The sequence below is a fragment of the Harmonia axyridis genome, chromosome 5 (assembly GCF_914767665.1).
Source record: "Harmonia axyridis chromosome 5, icHarAxyr1.1, whole genome shotgun sequence".
Lineage (NCBI taxonomy): Eukaryota > Metazoa > Arthropoda > Insecta > Coleoptera > Coccinellidae > Harmonia > Harmonia axyridis.
Window position 1 is genome coordinate 26,509,992 of NC_059505.1, and position 22,537 is coordinate 26,532,528.

The following is a 22,537-nucleotide window of genomic DNA, read 5'->3' on the forward strand; positions in this document are numbered from 1 at the left end:
TCATTTTATTTTGACAATATTTCACAAAACTTGACTGAAATAGAGAAAATATCGTCTAATACTCGTTGCAGAAGGCAATTCCAACACTCATGAGAATTTCGCATTGGAATAGGAGCCCAGTCTGCAACTTGTTTTAGAATAAAGGGGTGACTGAGGAGGGTTGATACAAGGGGAGGTTTGATACACGTTCAAATTTCCCGCCTCGGTTCTTCAAAGAAGGCATAATCACGTGCAGTGTGGAAATAGTGTCTATTGAAATTCAGCAACGATCACGTCACGAACAAGAGTTTTTGAGCTTAATGTGTGTTTTTTACATATTCGATGTAAGAATTTGCATAACAAATAGGTATAAGGCTTCATCAATAAAAACTAACGAAATTCATTACTTTATTCTTGATGCGCATTTCATTTAGAACAAAGGCGCCAGTAGTGCAGATCTCCAATCGAATATCATAATATGTTCACGTCCTATATTTTCTAAATTTGTCTTCTAGGGAGGTTTGATACAGTACATCTCACCTCGAAAGAAAAGTTCTAAACAAAAATGCAAAAAAAGTGTGTTTGATGACTTGGATCCTGAGGACGAAAATGAAAAAGATCAATTTTGCGATGAACGGCAAAAATAATGAATTGCAGTATATGCAAGCTGGATCGTCATCATCATCAGAAATGGAGTGCCATTCAGCCTGTGCAAGTATCAGTAGTAAAATAAAAATGTTTATTTGCGAATTATGTAGGAATTAGGTAGTGTTATTATAATAAAAGATTTAATTCTTTTTCTTGCTTGAAACTTATTTCTTATTGTATCAAACCTCCCTTTTAGTGTATCAAGCCTCCCATGTATAAAGAGGTTTGAGACACTTTGCACCGGCAATTTCAGGAACTCATAATCAAGGTTGAAATTTCCATTTTCAGTTATTAAATATTGCTAAACGTTTAAGACAAGTACTTAAATTTCACTCTGACATAAATGGATTGGTAAATGTTAAACACAAATTTTTTATTAACAATTGTGTAATAAATGTATCAACCCTCCCCAGTCTCCCCTACTATAATTAGATAGATAGATAAGTAACTTTATTTCAAATAATATTTCTCACAAAAGAAAAACATAAAATGAAACAGTGTCCTAAAAGAATACAATATAAATAAATACAATCAAGCTGTACCAAAATAATCTTCCAAACAATATGGCTCTAGTTCTATTAACAATTTCTTGGTTTTAGTTTTGAACTGCTTATAATTATCAATGACCTTGAGATTATTGGGTAATTTAAGATGGATTTTTTTCAGAAAGAGATAACCGATGATATGGAAAGTTAATATCTGCTGTTCTCGTATTATAAGTCTCATTTGTATTATTTGTTAGAAATTTATTTTTATTTTTATATAAATACATTAGGCATTCATGTAAGTACAAGCCGTAAACCGTCAAAAAACCTTGCTGTCTGAATTTTCCTCTGCATGATTCCCTATAGCTCATATTCAGGAGTAATCTAAGGAGTCTTTTCTGGTTAAAAAAATAGACTTTACCGCTGAGTTCACTCCCCAAAATATTATACCATATCTCATGAGAGATCATAGTTTGCATAGTATAGTGTCCTATTTGTATCATTGTCAATATATTTGTTCATTATTCTCATGGCATAACATACTTTATTTAATTTTTTCAAAAGCTCCTCTATATGCACTGTCCACTGTAGAAATTCATCTATGACAACACCCAGAAATTTGGTAAACTTCGATGATTTAACTATATTTTTACCCAATTTCAATTTAATTAATAGCACAATGATATTTTATTTGAACATATGTAATCCGGAAGTACCCTAGAAGTAATCTCGACGCCAAAAAACCCCAATTATTTCGATTAATCCTTCCAGTGTGTACACTAAAGGATTCAGTGAACTATGACACCGAGGAAATCTAGCGCCCGTTGTACACACAAAAACAAAACGATAGCTGATAATCAGGAAGGATGCTCTCAAGTGGGGCACAATACGTGCAGAAAGTGGAGGAGAGAACCCACCAGCCGTCCTGCACGAGGTCTGTGTGTTCGTCGACCTGCTGCCGAAGAAGTTGTACGTATCGCGGTTGGTGAGCGCTCAAGACGAACGTGATTTTGACGAACGAACAACCCCCTACACGAGGGCTGTACGCTGTACTCGAGACGACCCTGCATACCGGTTCTGGTCCTTCGAGAAGGAAGTGCTTTGTTAAAGGATTCTGAACATGACTAGTGGATTGTGTGAATAAGGTGTACTTTCATTAGTTGGTGTGTAGTGCGATTTTTTTCAGTTTGGATTATTGATTTTATTATAAACGGTAAGAAACAATTTTTTTTTTCATAAAAACCGTTTGAATTTGTCTTTCAATTCACAAAAATTATCTTCGTCAATTTTTTTTTTTTAATTATTGAATTTCTCTTACACAAGCGTTTTTTCTTTTTTTTTCACACCTTTGAATAGAATGACCTGACATTTTTTCAAATTTCCAAATTTCAAATGTTATAGATATTTCAAAACATTCGAGAATAAGTTATTTTATTTATTTTATTTATTTATTTTATTTATTCACTTCTTTATTCTTGACCTCTAATACAGTACAAGTACTGGTGACAAGGCCTATTTAACAATATACAAAAAAATAATACTATATAATATTCAAAACAACAACAAAGTTAAACTAAGTTAATAATGAAAATAACTTTTTATAATGATAAGAGATAATAACATTGCGAATAATACTGAAAATCGATCTGAAAATATTCCTCACAGCAGGGGCAGCAAATTCAAATAAGAAGACACTGCCAAATCAACACGTTGCTTTAGTATTTGCTACTGCGTCTCTGAATACCACAACGTCCACAACTTGCGTCTTGTACGAGAAAAAAATAAGGTGCGTTTTGCCATTCTTTTCTTCAGTTTGGATTATTGCTTTTTTTCAAACGGAAGAAGTCGTCAATTTTTCAATTATCATATCTTTTCGAAATATTCTAAATATATAAAAATTTCAAATATATCAATCAAATTTTTTCTATTCCACAACTTCCATCACTATTCAAATTCATTAATACATTATACATTAATCATTTATATTTCCTGTTGTACCTAATATATTTCATTCAGTTTCTCATTCAATATCCTAAATAATCAAATAATGAAACAACTGTAAATAAGAGATTATAACATTGTAAGAATATTATAAATAATGCTGAAAATAATAAACGGAGCAGGTCTAGCAAATTCAATTGGAAATGCTCTGCAAACTTTATACTTGATTTCATTATTTGTAATTGCATCTCTCGATATCACAACTCGAATAAAATTAATGAATTATAATATACAAGGTGTACCAAGTTCGGGTGACATTAGACGTTTTCGGAGTAGTCGTCCTATTTGAATTCTGAAAATTGGAATTATAATATTATTCTATATTCTCTACCTCTCTACTTTCGGTTATATAGGAAATGAAAATAATTTTTCCCAAATTGAGAGTTGACGGGCATAATCATATTAAAACACAATAATTATTTTTCTAATTAAACAAACAAAAGTTATGGTCGAATTTTTTTTTAATTTTCTACAAAATATATGAAACACCCTGTGATGATTTTGAATTCAAAAATTGCACATTTGCACGATTTTTTGAGAATAAGTTTAATGGACATATTCCCATATTTTAAAAACTACTCAGAATATTGCGGCAGATGAAAAAGAGACCCATTCAGAATTGAGTACTCAGTACCTAAAATCAGAGAAAAAAATATTTTCCAAAATAATTACATTCATTCCAAGAATCACTGGAAGTACTCGGGTTGCAAAAATAGTTTAGCATATTAGCAAATATCAAATGATAAAATATCAATTTTCAGATTTCAAGATTTGAACCCCGAAATCTTACTAAAATGTTCAAAATTTAATAACACAATTCTCAATTGTTGAGACGAAGACTTAGAACAAAACTACTGAGCCTTGACTTTTGTTGGCTGATCGAAATCCATTGTACACTAATTGACTTATACCCCGTAGCTTCTTCAGATGTTATCAAACGTCTCAAGAAGCTACACAGTAGCCAACAGCGGTATGTTTCAATTCATATTAAATACAGTAGAAATCACCATATCTGTTCATAATTTAATTAGTGTGTAACTATTGTATTAAATTTCACAACAATTTCATGGTTTCACGAGCTATGAAGTGATGTGCGGTATATCAAACTATTTTTGTAACAAATTTCATGTATATTCTCATTTGATTTATTACTTTTTTTTGGAATCGTTCAGGAAAAACATTTAATCCCCATTAAGAGATTCATGGCTTGAACTGATATTCAAGTTACTTAACTTGAGCTTGACTTGACATAACATTGAAAAACTACTACTTGACTTGATCTTGAGTTCAAGTAGCTTGAATATTATGTCAAGAAGCTTGATTATCAAGTCAAGTAGCTTGACTATAAAGTCAAGTAGCTTGACTATGAAGTCAAGCCGTGAATCCCTAATTTAAATTTTTCCAGTTTAACTTGTGGGTAGGTATAATCCTAAAATCGTTAAAAAAAAGGTCACTCGCTAAAATGGTACAAAAATTGGTTGTTTACTGCACTAATCTTCATAGCTCGAGAACACGATCCATGAATTTCAAAAGTAAAAATTAAGGAATCAAATTTCTAAGTGTAGTGTTGAAATATTTTGCGATAATAGAGGAGATAATAGATCATAATATTGGATTCATTTCTAGTTCCATAATTTATTATCAAATTTGAGTCCAACTAACCAAAGAAAAGTTAGAGAAAGCCATGTAGGGGTATTATTGAAATAAAATCTTAATTTGTAGGAAGCACCTACTTTTAATCCTTGTTTTTCAATAAAAAAAAATCTGCTTATATGCAAACGAACAATCTACCAACATTTAAAAAATCCTCATCATAATCCCAAAAATTCAAAAATTGATTTCTTATTTTAGTTATCTCCACAGGCGAATTTCTACAACGTTCTGAAAAATTATGACTAGAAATCTCGAATTTATGTAATTAATTCTCAGGTCATGCTGAAAATTGCCTTGATATTTCTCATATTCAGATTTACTGATGAAAAATTAATTAATGAAGGTGAGACGTACTTCTTAGATAGCTTGATTTCCTTAGCATTCTTAACATATTTTGGTTTATGCAAATGATGAGTTGGAGACAATCTTAGAAAGTGAATGATAATTGTATTGTGTTAATTCATTTCAGACTAGCTAACATACATACATACAATTCATAAAAATCAATTAACGGAATAACGAGTTAATTATTAACGGTTTGTATATTGATTATGAATATTCTGCATAGTTATGATTTATATTCGTTTGACCATTTTTGTCACAATTGTTTCTTATTGATTGTTGCGTTAATCGGAACGGAGAATTGAGCCTTCTACGTCTTGACGAAATATGTGAATATTTGTCACAATATTACTATATTTCAGCTTCAGAACAAACACTATCAGAGTAATACTGTAATACTTTATTCATACAAAAGTGAATATTTTTGTTAAAGGAGGAACTTAAAATATTTCTTCTGAAAAAATATAAAATATGCTACAATCATACAATAAAAAAGTCATTCATAAAAATGGAGTAAATATGAATTTCATTTGAACTTCCACATTGATGATGGTCACACAACTGTAATAGAATGACCAATGAATGCAATGAAGTTCTGTTTCTTAAAATATCTAGTTTTCCAATAGGAATGATACAACTCGAAATAGTTAAAATGGGAACACTTTGTGTTATTTTTTGACGTTTCTTATGTCATTTCTATTAAGAAGATTATGCCATTAAACTGCAAGAAGATACACGCCATAATTGTTGAATTATTTTATCAAAATCAGTGCTCATTTTCAAATAGTTAAAAAAATTCAACAAGAATTCTTGGACGACATTATTCAGTTGATCAACTCACTATTCGTCGAATTGTAGACAAATTTGAATGCGAATTTTTCACATTGATACAAAGTACCAGTAGAACATGCACGCACACAACAGAATATTGATTTAGTAGAAGCAAGTCTAAGAGAAGATACGAATCATCAGGGAAACGATGAAAAATAATTTTATATGACTTTTTTCCTGCTGGAGGATTTGACTTCATTAAGACAGTGCTACCTGCCATACAGTCACCTCAACAATCGATCTATTGAAACAAATTTGATAATGAAATTATCTCAAGAAATGGTTCAATTAATTATCCTTCCAGTTCTTTGGATTTAACAACTTGTTTTTTACCTATTTCCTTTGGAATATGTCACAATTGGTAATCCAACAAAAACTGCATAGTCAAATTTATGTGATAAAAATGGTTTGATAAAATGCATTACGTGAGGAGAAGCATGTTTTGATTGATGTTATTTGTTACCTTCCTTATATAAAGGCATAAGATAACTTATCAAATAAAAAAATATGGTGTCCCATTGAATAATCCATGTTTTTTTTAATTGTACCATCACTATTTTGGAAAACTCTTTAGTTTTCCAACTACATTCGCCTTTTTTCCGATCTTCTTTACTATCATCAGAAGGTGCATTGAAGTCCAGTGACGAAAAATTTGAAATCAATTTCTTTACATTTTTCTGTTTTATTGTAAATAGTCTTCGTCAATAATTCCGTAATGATATATCATGATTTATTAAACATATCATTACATAGCTTAGATGAAATCATCAATTTTATTTGTACAAGATAAAGAAAATATCAACAATAAAACAGTAAATAAATAGAATATAGTTCAATATAATCTTATTAGCATCACCAGAACCTGAACCAGAACCAGATCTTCCTCTTCTGCGCCAACGTCTTCGTCTAGAATGTGACCTGGTGCTGTGGCTTTGCGGTACATTCTCAGGCTTTCTGGCAAATCCCGTTGTTGTTATTGGCGTACCTCTGGCCCACCTTGCAATCCAAGGAAGTTCAGCACTCAAAGATCGAAATATTCCTGTTTCCGTCGTTACACAATTCTTGAACCCAGTGTAAATCCCAACTAGGGCAATACCTATTGTGTTGTTTCTTCCGTCTTTCCTTTCACACACCAAGGGAGAACCCAAATCTTCAACACATTCCCTTTCCTCGGTATCTTTCATCACACAAACATGGGCTGGATCTGATGATTTGCATGCTTTTCTGGGAAGTTTTGTTACTAACTCTTTCTTTAGTAGCAAGCCTTCTAAATCCTTGATTTCCTCGTAGTCTCTCAAGAAGGTGCTCCATCCCAAGACATAACATTCAGTAGCACCTCTTATATCTGGTGTACTGAGTCTGACCCGTTTGTTTCTGAGAGATCGTATGATTTTCATATCCATATCGTCTTTAATTTGTTCTTTTATCTCGTATTGATCTTCCAGCTCATCATACTGAGCCAAATCAGGTGGAATCTCTTCGTATTCCTCGTCTAAAGTTTCAGTTTCATTGGATGGAATGAAAATTGGAGATTTTGTTGGCTCTATAGATGTGTGTCTCTTCTCTGTGACATTCTCTTTATTGTCTGCTTGAATAGTTTTCGGTCTTGCAGACTTTGTCATGTCTTCTATCTCAGCCTGTTTTTTCATTTCGTCATCTGTTTCTTCTGAATGGTTTATTATAGATCCTTTTCTTTTGTTACTTTTTGATCCTAATGGGTTATTTTCGAACCTTTCTAGAATCACAAATTGACCTCCTTCTTCTTTGAATCTTGTCAGGAAGCTCATATGTCTTGAGTATGTCACTACATGCTCATCCCAAGATATACCTATGTCTTCTAGCCACATATCATGCTGCAAATTATCAAAACATTTTGCTGATGTGAAGAAATAGTCGGTAAAAGGTGTGAGTTGGACAGCATCGCAAAATCTGGACGTTTCTTGATTTATCTCCTCATTTCTAGGTATCCACATGTTAACTAGAAAAGGATAGTCGCTTTCTCCTTTCTCGCGAATTTTCTTCTGTAATTTCATGGGCCTGAAAACGATAGGTAGAAGTAGAATTAGATGAAGAAGTTTTGGCATTTTACTGTCATTGGATTGTCAAAAACAATTCAGTATCTGTGGACCGGAAATCAATAAAATTCAAGCGAATATTAACCTATAAACATTTTTCGAACTCTTAAAAGTGGATATGCTCCTTTTCTTCGAAATTTGTTTTTTACAATACAGGAAATTTGCATATCAAATAAAATTTTATTGACTGATTAGACGATATTCAAAACATATTTTTTGATCAAGACTTTGAAAAATATTTCGCTGAAATTTAAATGTACATGGTGGGCAAATTTCGTTGTTTTAGCACTACAACTTTCAAATCAAGAGAGATAGACAAAATTTGATACCCTATTCTCTTTTCCTGAGGAACTAACAGGAGAAGTATTCATTTTTGGTCACTTTTTTTGTTTCCGAGTAATAAGCGAAAATCTCCGTTAATACTGATGATAGAGCTCTGAAATTAGAACATTATATAGACACTTTTTACGCAGTGGCGGGCTACCATACGATGTTGTTTATTTTTAAAATTAGTAAAATTAAGCTTTCAAAATTGGCACAGAAGAAAAGACTAGATTCTACGTAAAAAAGTTTCTGTATACTGTATTCATTTCAGAGCTCTTTCATCAGTATTAACAGAGATATAAATTATTTTCGATATCGCCATTTTTTCATTTTTTACTTGTAACTCTAATACAAAAACGTGGTCAAAAATGAATTCTAACCTTATTTGTTTTTCAGGAAAAGAGAAGGGGAATGGGGTATCAGATTTTGTCCTCCTCTGATTTAAAAGTTGTACTTAGTGCTAAAACATCGAAATAGTTGTATAAGCTTGATGGAAAGGTCTAGAGATTGGACAATTATTATCTGGTATTGGTATAAACTTGATTGAATATGAATGAATCTATCATTTGAATTAAATTCAGAGGATAATCGCAATAGTATAGTATTTGAGAATGAAGTTCGATTATTTTGGCATAACCCGAATGTGAATCGAATCAACTTCATCAACAGAAATATTCTCAGGGAACCTTCTAAATCGTGAAGTGAATTGCGAAATGTTGACATCGATTCATAACATGAGATGGTCAAGTTTGTAGTTTCCTTCGTTTGCCTTGACCAATTTTGGATAATCAGTCAGAAAAAAGATGAAAAATGGAAACGGTTGAGTCTAGAGGTTGATTGAGTTCTTCATGTGTTGTCAAGATTACTAATTAAGATTATGAGAAAAGAAGCTAAGAATTTGTATTGGATTTCCCTTTCTTTCAATTTGACGGTTATTTGGAGAATAACCTCAGTTGACAAAAATAAATTATTCATCGAGGTGAAGAGGTGAAGTGATAAATCGAACCAATACGTAAATATTTATACATTACTTATATATGAATCAATAAATCATATTTATTCAAGAAATCCTAATTTCGGTTATAAATTCTCGATAAGAACTAAAGAATCCTTCAGGTCATAAACCTTAATCTATAAACTTGGTGATTCAAAATGAGAATTAAATTCATAATAACATGATTTCGAAAACATGGATAAATGGATAGATATAAAATATTGAAAAATGCAGATTTTGTTCAATTTTGAAATTCAGACTTTGCTGAAATTATTTGAAATAGTTCTATGCTAGTACCTTGAAGGTTGAAATTTTACCTGAATAATAATAGAGGTAACATTCCAATCTTCCACCCCAAAGTTCCAGAAACTACTGAGGTAGTGCTTTGGTGATGTAACTTGAATCACAAAAAGTATGCTGATATATATTTTTCAAATTAGGTATTTATATCCTTTAGGTAATTATCATCCATTATAGACATAGTAGGTACACAATTTTTTACGATTACAATCTTTATAATAATTAGAAAAATCATTCAATGAGAATCGGAATAAACTTGAACTTCCGGTTACTATTTACAAAAGTCGAACTTATGTGAGAAATAGTGGCTTAGAAATTGTATTATCCTTTTTTTCTTAAGTATATTATAAAATCTCTTTTATTCTCGAAAAGAAAACTGATTCATTCAAGGAAAAAAATTGATTCCCATCTGAAAACCTTTCAGTTCAAGTTTAAAATTACTGAATACTGAATTCGAAAGTTAAAAAATACATCCATTAGCAATTTGAAAAATCTCTTATTTACGTGATACTATATTTTTCACTGTTAGGCCCTAGCCTTGATACTTTTTGAAGATTTTGTTCCTAAGTTATAACAGTCATTAAATGACTTTGTTGAACAAATTGAGATAATCTATGATATGAAAAGGAAAGATTAAAACTGTTTAAAATTTGCACTTTTTATATTTGAATATTATGACTACACTGAACTAAAGTTTCAATCTATGAAATTTTCACTTATATATCTGAATTAGCAATAGAAAAGAAATGTGCATATTATTTCATTCATGCATTATATTCTATGGTATATTACAAATCAAATATAAATTTTTTGAAGGAGTTATTTTTGAATAAGAGAAAGGTTATCTACAATTTCAGTATTTCGAATAAAACAGAAATTAGGAATAGCAAAATATGTACATAACTATAAATTCAAACAATACTTTCCCATATAATCATAAAATTTTGAAATAACACCTGAAAACGAGAGAAAGTAAAGTCTGGAACATAAAGCAGTTTTGTTCACTCTTAATACCAGGTAATTTATTCCACACGGTATCATAAACATAAAAATGTAATTTGTGAATGAATCACCGAGAGTGAAATATGTAGGATAAATTATAGTTTCATTCACTTCCGACTGTCAAGAAAAAATGATGTTACAACACTGATATAATTCGAGGATCTTGTTGAAACGGCAGAAGGCTTTCAGCTGCTAGAATTATTTTCGTATTATTTACTGCCTATTTGTTATCAATGAATGAATGATGAAAAATTCAAAAGAGGAAAACAAGGCTCTAGTTATAAATCATCCAATCGGTTCCGCATGATCAATAATAATTATTCTACGGCAACCGAATCTTTGTGTAGGTTAAGAGAACCACTTGGCCGAACTAGTAGTGAACGTTATATAAATAAATAACTGACGGAAGTCAGCAACGTTAAGAATTATTACTTTAAAATGATTTTTGACATTGTACAAACGATAACATTCGCCAAAAAGATAAGAAAATTCAAAAAAATGTTCGCTCTCCGAATTCAAAATTTCCGCCCTCAAAATTAATTTCAACTATTCCGAACAATTTTGGTTTGTCAGACTGTCTCTGGACCGACATTGAAAATACTTAAACGACTTTGATGAAATTGGTTATTACGTAAGTAAGTGGTTTCATAAGAATTCAATATTTTTCATATAAAAGGAGCAAACTTGAAATTTTTGGACGTTTTTTTTTTCTTGTAATTTATGAATAATTTCAGAAATATTTCACCTCTTCGGGAATGTGAAATTCCCGAGACCTTAATATTTTGCGTACAAATAGTGAATTTCATCAAAATCCTACTTCTGATTTTGATAAAATTTTCTATTTGTAATCGGGTTGATACATTATTTTATTGTTACATAGGATTTTTGGATGTTCCAATGCATAAATTAGAAATTATCGGGAGACACAAACCAATAATAACATAGGTGCTCTTGAAAGCTAATTTTTTAAAAGTCGAATATTTATATTTTTTAAGATTTTTATTGGTCTGTCTGTTCAGGCTAATCTTCGAATCTACTGAATGGCTTATCTTGCGGTTCTCGTAGCTAAAAGAGCTGTCCAAAATTCGATTCTCAGTGAAAGCATTTCGAGAACTATAAGATTCAGAGAAAAAATCTTTTAGGACCCCGATCTCTTTTTTCAAAATAATGAGATATAATCATATCGTAAATATTTTTCCTCGTTCTCGAGTTTCTGAAAAATGACTTATTTCGCAATATCTTGGTTTCTGTTCGAGATATTCCAAAATTCTAAAGCGTTTTTTCAGTAATTTTTATGGTTTATTTGATACACATAACATATCCTAGAAATAAATTACCGCTTCAGAGATATTGAGGACAGTTGGTGATTTTAAATCGGACACCCTATTACTTGATTACAATTATACAACAACACAAGATGTATTAAAAATCTCCAAAAAATTAAAATAAATGAAAAATTTTTATATATAAGGTGTCCCATTTCATGAATGAAGTTGAAGAAGTCAAAAACTTTGAAACGGATGACAGTTTTGTGAAACCGTTAACGGGGTGTCCCATTTAAAAAAAACACCAACTCGCCTTTGCATGATTAATTTCTATGATCTGTTACGAGTATCATATTAACTATAAAAATTACTGAAAAAAAGGTTTTCGAATTTTTCGGATATCTTGAACGGAAACCAAGACATGGAGAAATATTTGAAACATTAATTTTTCAGAAACGATCTGTAACTTGAGAATGAATCAGATATCTATGATCTGCTTTCTGATATCTTATTATTTCGAGAAAAGAGATCCTTGACGATTTGTATCTCTTATAGTTCTCAAGAAACTTTCAGTGAGCATCGAATTTGATACATAATGTACATGTAAAAGAAAAAGAACTCCTTCCATTATATTTAAAACTGATATAGGTCTTTGTTTATGTAGAAAAAGTCTACATTGAATGAAATGAAATTGAAAAAGTGAAATAGGAAATCACTTCTTCATTAGACCAAAATTTCTTTATCTGATGATCTAGGTCTATGGAGTATTTGAATGAAACATATCGAGCCTTTACTTTTCTTGTGCAGTATCAATCGAAAAACAGTGTTTCATCAGTTTTCATTCATTTTTCAAACAAATATATCATCACTCAACAATCCATACTTATTCTATGTACGAAATCTTGAGGCGTATCTTTTAAAGCTTGATATTAGCGAGGAACAAAGTGGTAAGGCAATGAATGACATGTTATGGTGCAATGAATGACATGTTATTTTCAACGCATCTTGGAGCAATATTTAGGCTTCACTTCATTCAATACAGATCAAATTGAAAAACGAAGAATGATATTCTTTCGAAATGAAAAAACCTTGTATTAACTTCATAACCGTTTATTTATAGTGATGTGGCTGTTGGAATTAATTCGAAATAACAGAAATTTTGCCGGATACTTGATCGACAATATCCGATGGAAGACAGAAAGAATTTCCTTTATTCTATCTTGTACGTGTACACGTCAATAAACTCTTTCATAAGTCGTAAATAATAATTTCTTCTTTATTATTCTATTGATGTTTTGATTAGTATTCCCTGCAAACTTCAATGAGTAATTAGTTGATATGCGACTCGCTGCTGCCCTTGTAACAAATTTTTGATTTACACTCGTTCAAATTGCGGATTCCACGAAGTAGTCAATATGATTGCGTGAATTTCTCTTTTCTGTCGAAACCTGCCGTTTAGGGAAATCGAGATCTCATTCCTCTTATGTCTATAAGTTAATAGAGAAGTTTCTCCGTTTACTTCATTATGGCTATAAAAGAATTTATAGAATTTTGATTGAAAAATTTTTTGTCACTGGAAAATCTATTGAAATGATTGATTTTTGAGTTCTGACTTAGGTGTGTGACAAGGTGAGGTTGTCAGTGAAACTATGTTTTTTCACATGAATGACGTTCAAGCACCAATAGAATTAAGTTATTCTCATGGTTTCTCGATCAAATTCATTTTTTTTTTCAGGAAATTTTGTTTGTAGATTTTGACCGAGATGTACTCATACTTAATTTAGTTTTCAGAGGTCATAACATGTCTGTGACCTTTCATGAAACAGAATTATACTTTCAACACAATGTCATTACATCACCTTTTAGGAACAACTTTCTTTTTGACGTTTACTTCTTTACCATTGAAAAGCATATAAAAATAATAAAAGCTTCCTTGGAAGAATTTTTATGCATTATGGCACATATGCCACCAAATCGTGCAAGAAGGACATTGTGCATTCAAATTTGTCTATTTCGGAAAATCGAGCTTTTTATTGAAATTTATGAATATTTTGCAAAGTCTACGCCTTGAACTCCACAATTCATGAAAAAGTTACACCTTTTTGTAAAATCTTTCGTCTTAGTATCTATTGGACTCTAGCTGCAAATAGCTGAAAAAATTTAAATAAGAACTAAGAATTTCAGAGAAATCGAACGATTTGATTAGGAGGTATCGAAATTTTACAAAAATTTTTTCCCTTCAAATAATACGAGCTTTAGCACGTACCGGTTTTTTCACCATAATTTGACCCCCCTTTAACTTTGTTACTAGAAGAGGTGCAGAAAAATGATTTCCACAAAAGTTTCACGAAATCGACTAGTGTTTTTCAAAATGATTTCACAAAACGAAATATATACATAGTGCCATCACATTGATAGCAACTTCATTTTTTCAAATGGAACACCCTGTATATTTTTATATATTTTCTAGCTCTTTTTCCCCTGATTTCGAATATTTAACATATGTTTGGCCTATATCTCTTATTCTGAGTACTACAGAGTTTCAAATTTTAAGAACCACCTGGCAAGCTAAGTAATCATTTTTCCAGTGGAGGGCTGCGATAATTCAAAATGCCCTTTTTTGAGTTATCTCATTGGCAATGATATATGATATACGTGACATACACAGAAAGAGCAAATATTTGAAATATTTTCACTTTATGTGAAGAACAATAAAAATAAGTAATCTACAAGGAGAGAATATATGGAGTTGCATCCAAATTATACAATTCCAATTTATAGTGAAAAACGTATCCATGTCATATCGTTGCCAACAAAGTAACACAAAAAAGGGCATTTTGAGTTATCGCAGCCTACCACTTGAAAACTGATTACTGAGCATGCCAGGTGGTTCTTAAAATTTAAAACTCTGTGGTACTCAGAATAAGAGAGATAGACCAAACATAAGTTATATATTCGAAATCAGGGAAAAAAGAGCTAGTCAAATATAGAAAAATATACAGGGTGCTCTATTTGAAAAAATGAAGTTGCAATCAATATGTAGCCCACTCTGTATATATTTCGTTTTGTGAAATCATTTAAGAAACACTAGTCGATTTTGTGAAACTTTTGTAAGAAACATTTGCTTGTACCTCTTTCAGTAACAAAGTTAAAGGGTGGGTCAAATTATGGTGAAAAACCCGGTACATTCGATTCACTCATTTGCAACTAATTTTTGAATTTCAGTTAGATTATTCAAAAAAAAATGTAATTGGGTACAACTCCTGACACTATTCACTTATTATGATGATCGTTTTGGTGATCTCGAGGAAATTTTATGATAGGCATAACTGGATTACCTACCTAATGTTTTCAATAATCATTCTATCATCTATCAGATAAAGATATAGTCTATTTTACGAAACATGTATTAGAAAAAGGAATAAATATGCATATTCCTAAAGTGAGAATTAAGAATAGGAAATATCCGTTATATTTTTCCGGTGATGCAGTTAAACTAATAAAGATGAAAAATTGTTTGCATAAAAATGGAGGAACTACTTTGCAAGCTTCTAAAACTTTTTCAAATGGAAAATTTTCATAACATTTCATACACATCGAATAAAATGTAATTGAGGTGTATTTAAAATAATACGACAGGAGTGACTCGTCGTTAATAAAAATAAAAAATGATTTGTTAGCGCTGTGTGCTCTAACAAATCATTTGGTTACCATAAATAGACTTGGTCCTTCAATGCTGGTGTCGTCTATTATTTAATTCAACTTCTTCGAGTCAGAATTGGAAATAATGTCCTCTTAATTATAGGCACTTCCTGCAGCCACAATATTATTTGAAATAAAATATTGCAGTCGCGAGTATATATGGTTTGTTGTTCGACATTACTAAGGATTAGAATCCTGTCAGAACTTTTATTCATTAGTTTTGAATAAATGAAGAGCATGTAATCGTCAGAAATTTAATTCGATTGGATTTATGTGAAAGTTTTTGAACAAGTTATGATCTTATTATTTTCAGTTGAAATCTCTAACTAAATTTTGACAGAACTGCATACACTCTGTCCGTAAAGTATGGAACAAATTCATTTTTAGCTAAACAGACCATTTTAAGAAATAATCCTGAAAGACGTCGATTTTTGATTTTAATTTACCGTATTTTAAAATTCTTTCAAGTAATGACGTCACCGTCATTTTTTTTTAAATGGAACACCTGCATTTTGTCCCAATTTTCCGATTATTCTAGCTGAGCTGATTTCAAAAATGTATAACCTGTTGATTCCAATTGGTACAGGATGGATAAAAATAATGAAATAAATCCATGGGCGCCTGCAGAAATTTTTCTCAGGGGGGGCAAAATGAAAATCATTGAAAAATGATAAGGCGTCCATGATTGTCATTGAAAACCGGAAAATTGTTGAAAATCCATTACTTTTTTTCCATGCCCTTTGGATTGAGAAAGTAATATTGGGGGTGTTGTGCTGAAAAATGAGGCAATCAAAATCTCAGGGGGGGCCATGCCCCCCCCCCTGCGGGCGCCCATGATTAAATTTAAGCAATAATTAAGAAATTCACGAATACCAAAAATATTGTAGTACTAAAAATTTCACATAAAACTAGACGACTTTGTTTTTTTTTTTAATTGATAAGAAATAATTTCTTTCATATCCTGTCTGCTAGACCACAAGTACCAAACATGTTTGGAAACAGCTCATTTTTATTAATCTAAAAATGTAACAAACTACAGGGTGTTAAATTCAAACCAATTGCCGCCAGACAATAAGTATTTTTAATAATATTGTTAATTTAACTAACAAAGAATGTTTCGCGTTACTTTATGAGCACACACACAACTATTGTATTTTTGTTCAACCTGTACCAATTGGAATCAACATGTGATACATTTTTGGAATCAGCTCAGCTAGAGTAATCGGAAAATTGAGACAAAATGGGGGTGTTTCATTTGAAAAAATAACGGTGACGTCATTACTCGAAAGTAATTCACCCTGTATATTAGATTATTATTTCAAAATACGGTAAATTAAAATCAGAAATCGACGTGTTTCAGGATTATTCCTGAAAATGGTCTGTTTAGCTAAAAATGAATTTGTTCCATACTTTACACAGTGTATAGGTATACATATATGTATACCTGTGTATAGGTATACATATATGTATACCTATACAGTATACAGATGTGTATATAGGTTAACACGTTTCGGTGGTTTTCAAGACTGAAATTGGCACATTAATGAACTTTACGTCAATGCTTTTCTCCTCATTTTTATCCTCAATACCTCTGCGATTCATTACATAATTTTATTCATTGTCATGAAGATCAAGACACTTGATGCAGATAACTAAAGTGAAACTACTAGGAAATTCTTGTCGAAAAATATGTAATTTGTCAATGTTTTGTCTATGTTAACTGAGGAGATATGGTTCACGAGCAATATTATCATTACTTTCATTTGCTTACCGCAATCATTACGAAATAGCAAAGCAAAACGACAAAATAAGGAATTTTAATTCCAGACAGAAGACACGTGTCTCAAACTATGACCACTATAATAGCGAAGAAATCTGTATTCAGTAATGCTTCTTATTGTATTCCTTAAAATGACCAGGATATGAATATTTATATTGTATACATATTATGAGGTGTGAATGAATCTTAAACCGAAATTTTGTCGTTTATTATCTTTCCATGATCAAACATAAGGTTCGCAAATTTCAGGATAATATAATCTTTACCGCTTCAACGATTAAAAAAGTTGATTGATGTTTAAAAAAATTGTGGCATAAGGTATCAACGAAAAATGTGATATTATTCTGTTGTCTGATCAAAAATTGCCATAGTGCAAAGTATTAGGTGTTCAACTTTGCTTCCGCCGTTTTGCAATAAATGGCTGTAGCGGTAAGTGGTAGTCGAAATAAAAAGATCTTAGATGTCATACAATAAGCTTAGGTATTTATAAACATAACTCCATCGAAATATTAGTCGATTCGTGACTGCATTATAAAGTTATTCTCGATTAAACATGTCAGCTTACGAGCCAAATTCATGTCATTTGCAGGAGGTTTTAATTTTCTGCTTCAATACGAATAAATTTGCGACTTAGGCTCATCGAATGCTCTCGAATACCTATTAGTGAAAGAACGAGCCGAGAATGGTTTCAACGATTCAAGAACGATGATTTTGACGTCGAAGAGCATCATTGCGGTAGAAGAGAGAAGGTTTTCGAAGATGCAGAATTAGAGGCATTACTCAATCAAGACTCGTGTCAAACGCAACAAAAATTAGCAGGATCATTGGGAGTGATGCAACAAGCCATTTCAAAACGCCCGAAAGTTTTTGAATGATTCAGAAACAAGGAAATTGGGTGCCGTACGAGTTGAAGCCGAGAGAACAGCGTTTAGTTGCTTATGAACAGCTGCCTGAAGGTGCAGACGGAAGAGATTTCTGCATCGCTTTGTGACTGGAGATGAAAAATGGGTTCATTACGATAATCCCAAGAAAATTATGATATCCCGATCATGCTTCCACGTCGATGACAAAACCGAATATTCACGGTTGCAAGGCCATGTTCAGTATTTGGTGGGACCAGCTCAGAGTAGTGTATTATGAGTTGTTGAAGCCGATTGAAACAATCACAGGCGAACGTTATCGAACGCAATTAATGCGTTTGAGCCGAGCATTGAAAGACAAACGGCCGCAATACGACAAGAGACATGATAAAGTGATTCTACAGCATGACAATGCTCTACTCCATGTTGCTCCCTCGGACTATCACTTGTTTCGATCAATGACACACGGCCTGGCTGACCAGCACTTCCGGTCTTATGAAGAAGTACAAAATTGTAGCGATTCGTGGATCTCTTCAAAAGATGACTAGTTCTTTCAACGCGGTATTTGTACGCTGCCTGAAAGATAAGAGAAAGTAATGGCCAGCGATGGACATTACTTTGAATCATAAATGTATAACTTTTCTTTAGAATAATGCCTCTAATTTCGGAAAAAACGGCGGAAGCAAAGTTGTACGCCTATGTATCATAACTCCTTTTCAATTTTGACCACCATTCATTATGTTCTTCGAATATTCTTCTTACTTACTGAAGATAATTGATGGAGATGAAGCGTTAAATCTCAGTTAAATATACCGCAATTAACACTTTCATAATTTCTAAGATAATCATTATAATGTGTTGATATCATGTTATTAGATTCGTTATTTGAAAAATGTGGAAGATGAAATAGATACTAACTCGTTCAGATTCCAAAATTGAATAGAGATGAATTATCTTTTGAATGAATTTTTCCGGATAATGGCTTATTATAAAATGCAACATTTAATTGATGAAATAGCATATCAGATGAATACTCAATGTTAATGATGTATCTATTTTATGGAAATTCAATGTGAACTAGATGAGACTTAGTGAAAATTAGTGGAGAGTCAATATTTTTGCATTTATTTCTGCATAAGCTATAAAAATTTAATAATCTGGGTTGTAAAAGAGATGAAGGAGATTCATTATCAAAATAGTATGGTATCCATCCAGCATTAGGTATTAGCTTAAATTATTGAAGAGTTTTTTTTTGTAAAAATAATTCACATACACATCAAAATCGTTTATGTTTACATGAATTTGAAATGATGAGAACATGATTATAAACCTGGAAACCAAATGATTATTTCTACCTTTAAAAATGATTTAGATTTGAATACACGAGCATTTAGTCAATGTTTGTATTATCTATTGTTTCACAGTAGGTTAGTAGGGTTTTAGGAAAAATGAACAATGTAGGATGACTTTCCAATACTTCAAAAGTAATCCGAATTCAATGGAGAATCGTGATATTCTTGAACTGAGAAAGAATAATTAGAATTTCGGCATACTTTCTTGGTGAATCCACATATTTGTATTCATTTCTATTGATTAGTTGATTGCAATAACAAGCTAAACGACCAATTAGATGCTCCAACAATTGTAGTTAAGAATGAAATTTATACCAACAAGGATTGCTGTCTGAAAGAAGCTCAATCTCTTGTTGTTTTTTTTTGATCTGTTAGAATACTCAATATAGAGATAGCAAAACACTCATATTGTTCTGATTTTTGTTTGATATCCAGATTTGAGTTGAGCAATAAGTTGAGCAATGAGTCCTTAATAGTATGTATATTCTAAAACAAGTTGCAGAATGGGCTCCTATTCCAAATTCGAAAACAGGCGACGAAGAAGCGAGTTTTCGAAAGCATGAGTGTTGGAATTGCCTTTTGCAATGAGTATTAGACGATATTTTGTTCATTTCAGTCGAGTTTTGTGAAATATTGTCGAAATTCAACGAAAAATTCAGATTATACATCCTAGTGACTTTTGTATTGCATCTTGGAATTTGGTGTGACTTTCTGAAGAGATTAAAAGAAAAATCGGGAAAAACACTGACTAGGCATCATAAATTTTTGCGCCTATTGCACCCTTACAGCCCGAAGAATGATCTCACTGTTATATGTTAGTTTATCTGGATGATGGCTTCTGATGATATGATCCCCCAGAAATTCTACATGAATATAAATGAGTGATTGTTTCAAATGAATAGCAGCATTTCATCCCAGTAGTATCTTTCGTTACGGAATTTTTTTTTATTCAACATATAATTATGCGTAAACCTTGAGATTATTATTTACTTCTACAAAAAAAATGTCTTATCATGTCGGATCTATTGTCACCTGAATATTTCTTTTTTTCCATATTCCGCTTGAAATGTCTATGGTTCTGATGATGCAATCAATATAAAATTTTACAGAGACTTGAAATTATTATGTTATATACATATACATAAATGCAATCTAAATCTAGTTAGCTCTATATGATTCGTAGTTTTTAAATTATGAGGAAAACAAAATTTTCGATGGCTTTATTCACGGAATCTTCAGTCGGATTTTGCTCATTGATGTACCTTATTGCAGCATTCGAGATCACAATCTAACCTGCAAGTTTGTAGCTTTGCCGAATCAAACTTTATCATTTGAGACCATTTCCGGTTCAAAACTCGGAAGTTATATAGACATCGTGACGAAATGATATCATAGCGCTGTGAACGAGCGCTCAAAAAGGAAATAGTTCTTCCAATTACCCAGATTCGACTCTCCCACAAAGAACTTATGAAGTAGCAACGGTAAGAAATTGTGAAAAATTTCCACATCCAAGGCTATCAACGACGTTGGTGATACATTTTTCCACCAATCGTTTTAACTTGCAAATGATTAGAAAGGTAGAATGGACACGATAGTTTGTTTATTATCTTTTTTCGCCTAGACTTTAGATCACAAAGCGATTTATGCACTAATGATAGCTGCAGTCACTTTTCGAGTGGAATATGCTCATGGCTTAAGAATTTAATCCATATGAATCATATTATTTTCTCTTGTCGATCTTTAAGCCAGTAGCATTCCTTTTTATATCTTCCTAACATAAATTTCATTTTCGAATATAGTTCTTAAAAATTACTTCAATTGGCAGTACTGTTCTTGAAATTGCGATGATATACAGTAACAAAGCCAACGTATCACACTACCGGTACACCTAGGTCTAGGAGAGTCAGAATAAAAAAATATAAGACATAAACAAGTATAACTAAGCGACTTGAAATTATCTCTGGAATAGAAGAATATATTATAAGAGCCAAAATCACAATGGAAAAAAACAAAAATGTATTCAGTAATCGCTCGGAAAAATTTTTTATTAAAAAATGGATAAGAAAAATGCAGATCTGTTCAAAAATACAAATTAATTCGTAATTGGAATAATGAAATTTTAGTTTGATTGTTTTTGATGTTTGTATTCATTTAAAAAGCAGAAAGAAACGATAAGAAAATAGTTTCTACTTCCAGTAATGAGGATGTTCTTAATGGCATAACTCAATATTATTATTGTAGATTTCGATAAACTACTGATAATTTCATCAAGTGACTTGAAATCAAATCATATCACAATGTTAAGAAGTCGTGCAGTTCTGGTTGTCTTGACATGGCGAATTGTTGATCGTTTCGTAAATATTGTGGCTCAAATAGCTTTTTTTCGTTGACATAGTTGTGACTGTGGGTATATCAAGCTTATATTCGTTTGGTATTATCTGATTTTCTTACGTTTCTCCAGAACTAAACCACTCAAAAGGTGAGTTACAATGATTATGATTCACCCCATTCTACAATTTTCTAAAGATTTACGTGTTTAGAACTTTTGTTTTCGTTGCATACGATAAAAAGCTTCAGTTTCAATTCAATACCATGAAACAAGTAATCAGTTGGGGATTGACGGCTCTGATGGAATCTGAGACCATTATATTCTTGAGCGTCATGACTAACCCTATCCGATAAAAAACTTGTTGTATTTCGAATCGTTTCTTCAGTTTTATCGTGTTAATCCTTCTTTCAACTCTTGTGTTTGGCGCCACACAAAAGCAGTTAGTTAGTGATGGATATGATCGTTGGAATCAAGACAAGTATTGGAAAATTTCAGAGCTGGGTAATTAACAGAATAATTTGAGAGGGTCAACTTTAACGATTAAATATCACTAGTCAGATTCTTCGAAAGTTTTGAGATACATTTTATCACACCCATTAATTTCATCTCTCGATA

The 22,537-nt window shown here is 31.7% G+C and overlaps 1 protein-coding gene across 4 annotated transcripts in view; it reads left to right on the top strand.

Moving 5' to 3' along the window:
- Positions 1–2,030: 2,030 nt before the first annotated feature.
- LOC123681075 (patched domain-containing protein 3) overlaps positions 2,031–22,537 on the top strand; it is a 63,195-nt gene continuing 42,688 nt past the window's right edge. Inside the window, exon 1 of one of the 4 annotated variants that reach the window (XM_045619277.1) lies at positions 2,031–2,325. Coding sequence is in view for 1 of the 4 variants with exons in the window: in XM_045619274.1 (XP_045475230.1) it covers positions 22,373–22,423 (51 nt within the window). In the remaining 3 variants the exon portion in view is untranslated. Of the gene's footprint in view, positions 2,326–21,880; positions 22,073–22,304; positions 22,424–22,537 lie in introns of those variants that run through there. The other 3 variants (XM_045619276.1, XM_045619278.1, XM_045619274.1) reach the window with 3 other exon arrangements.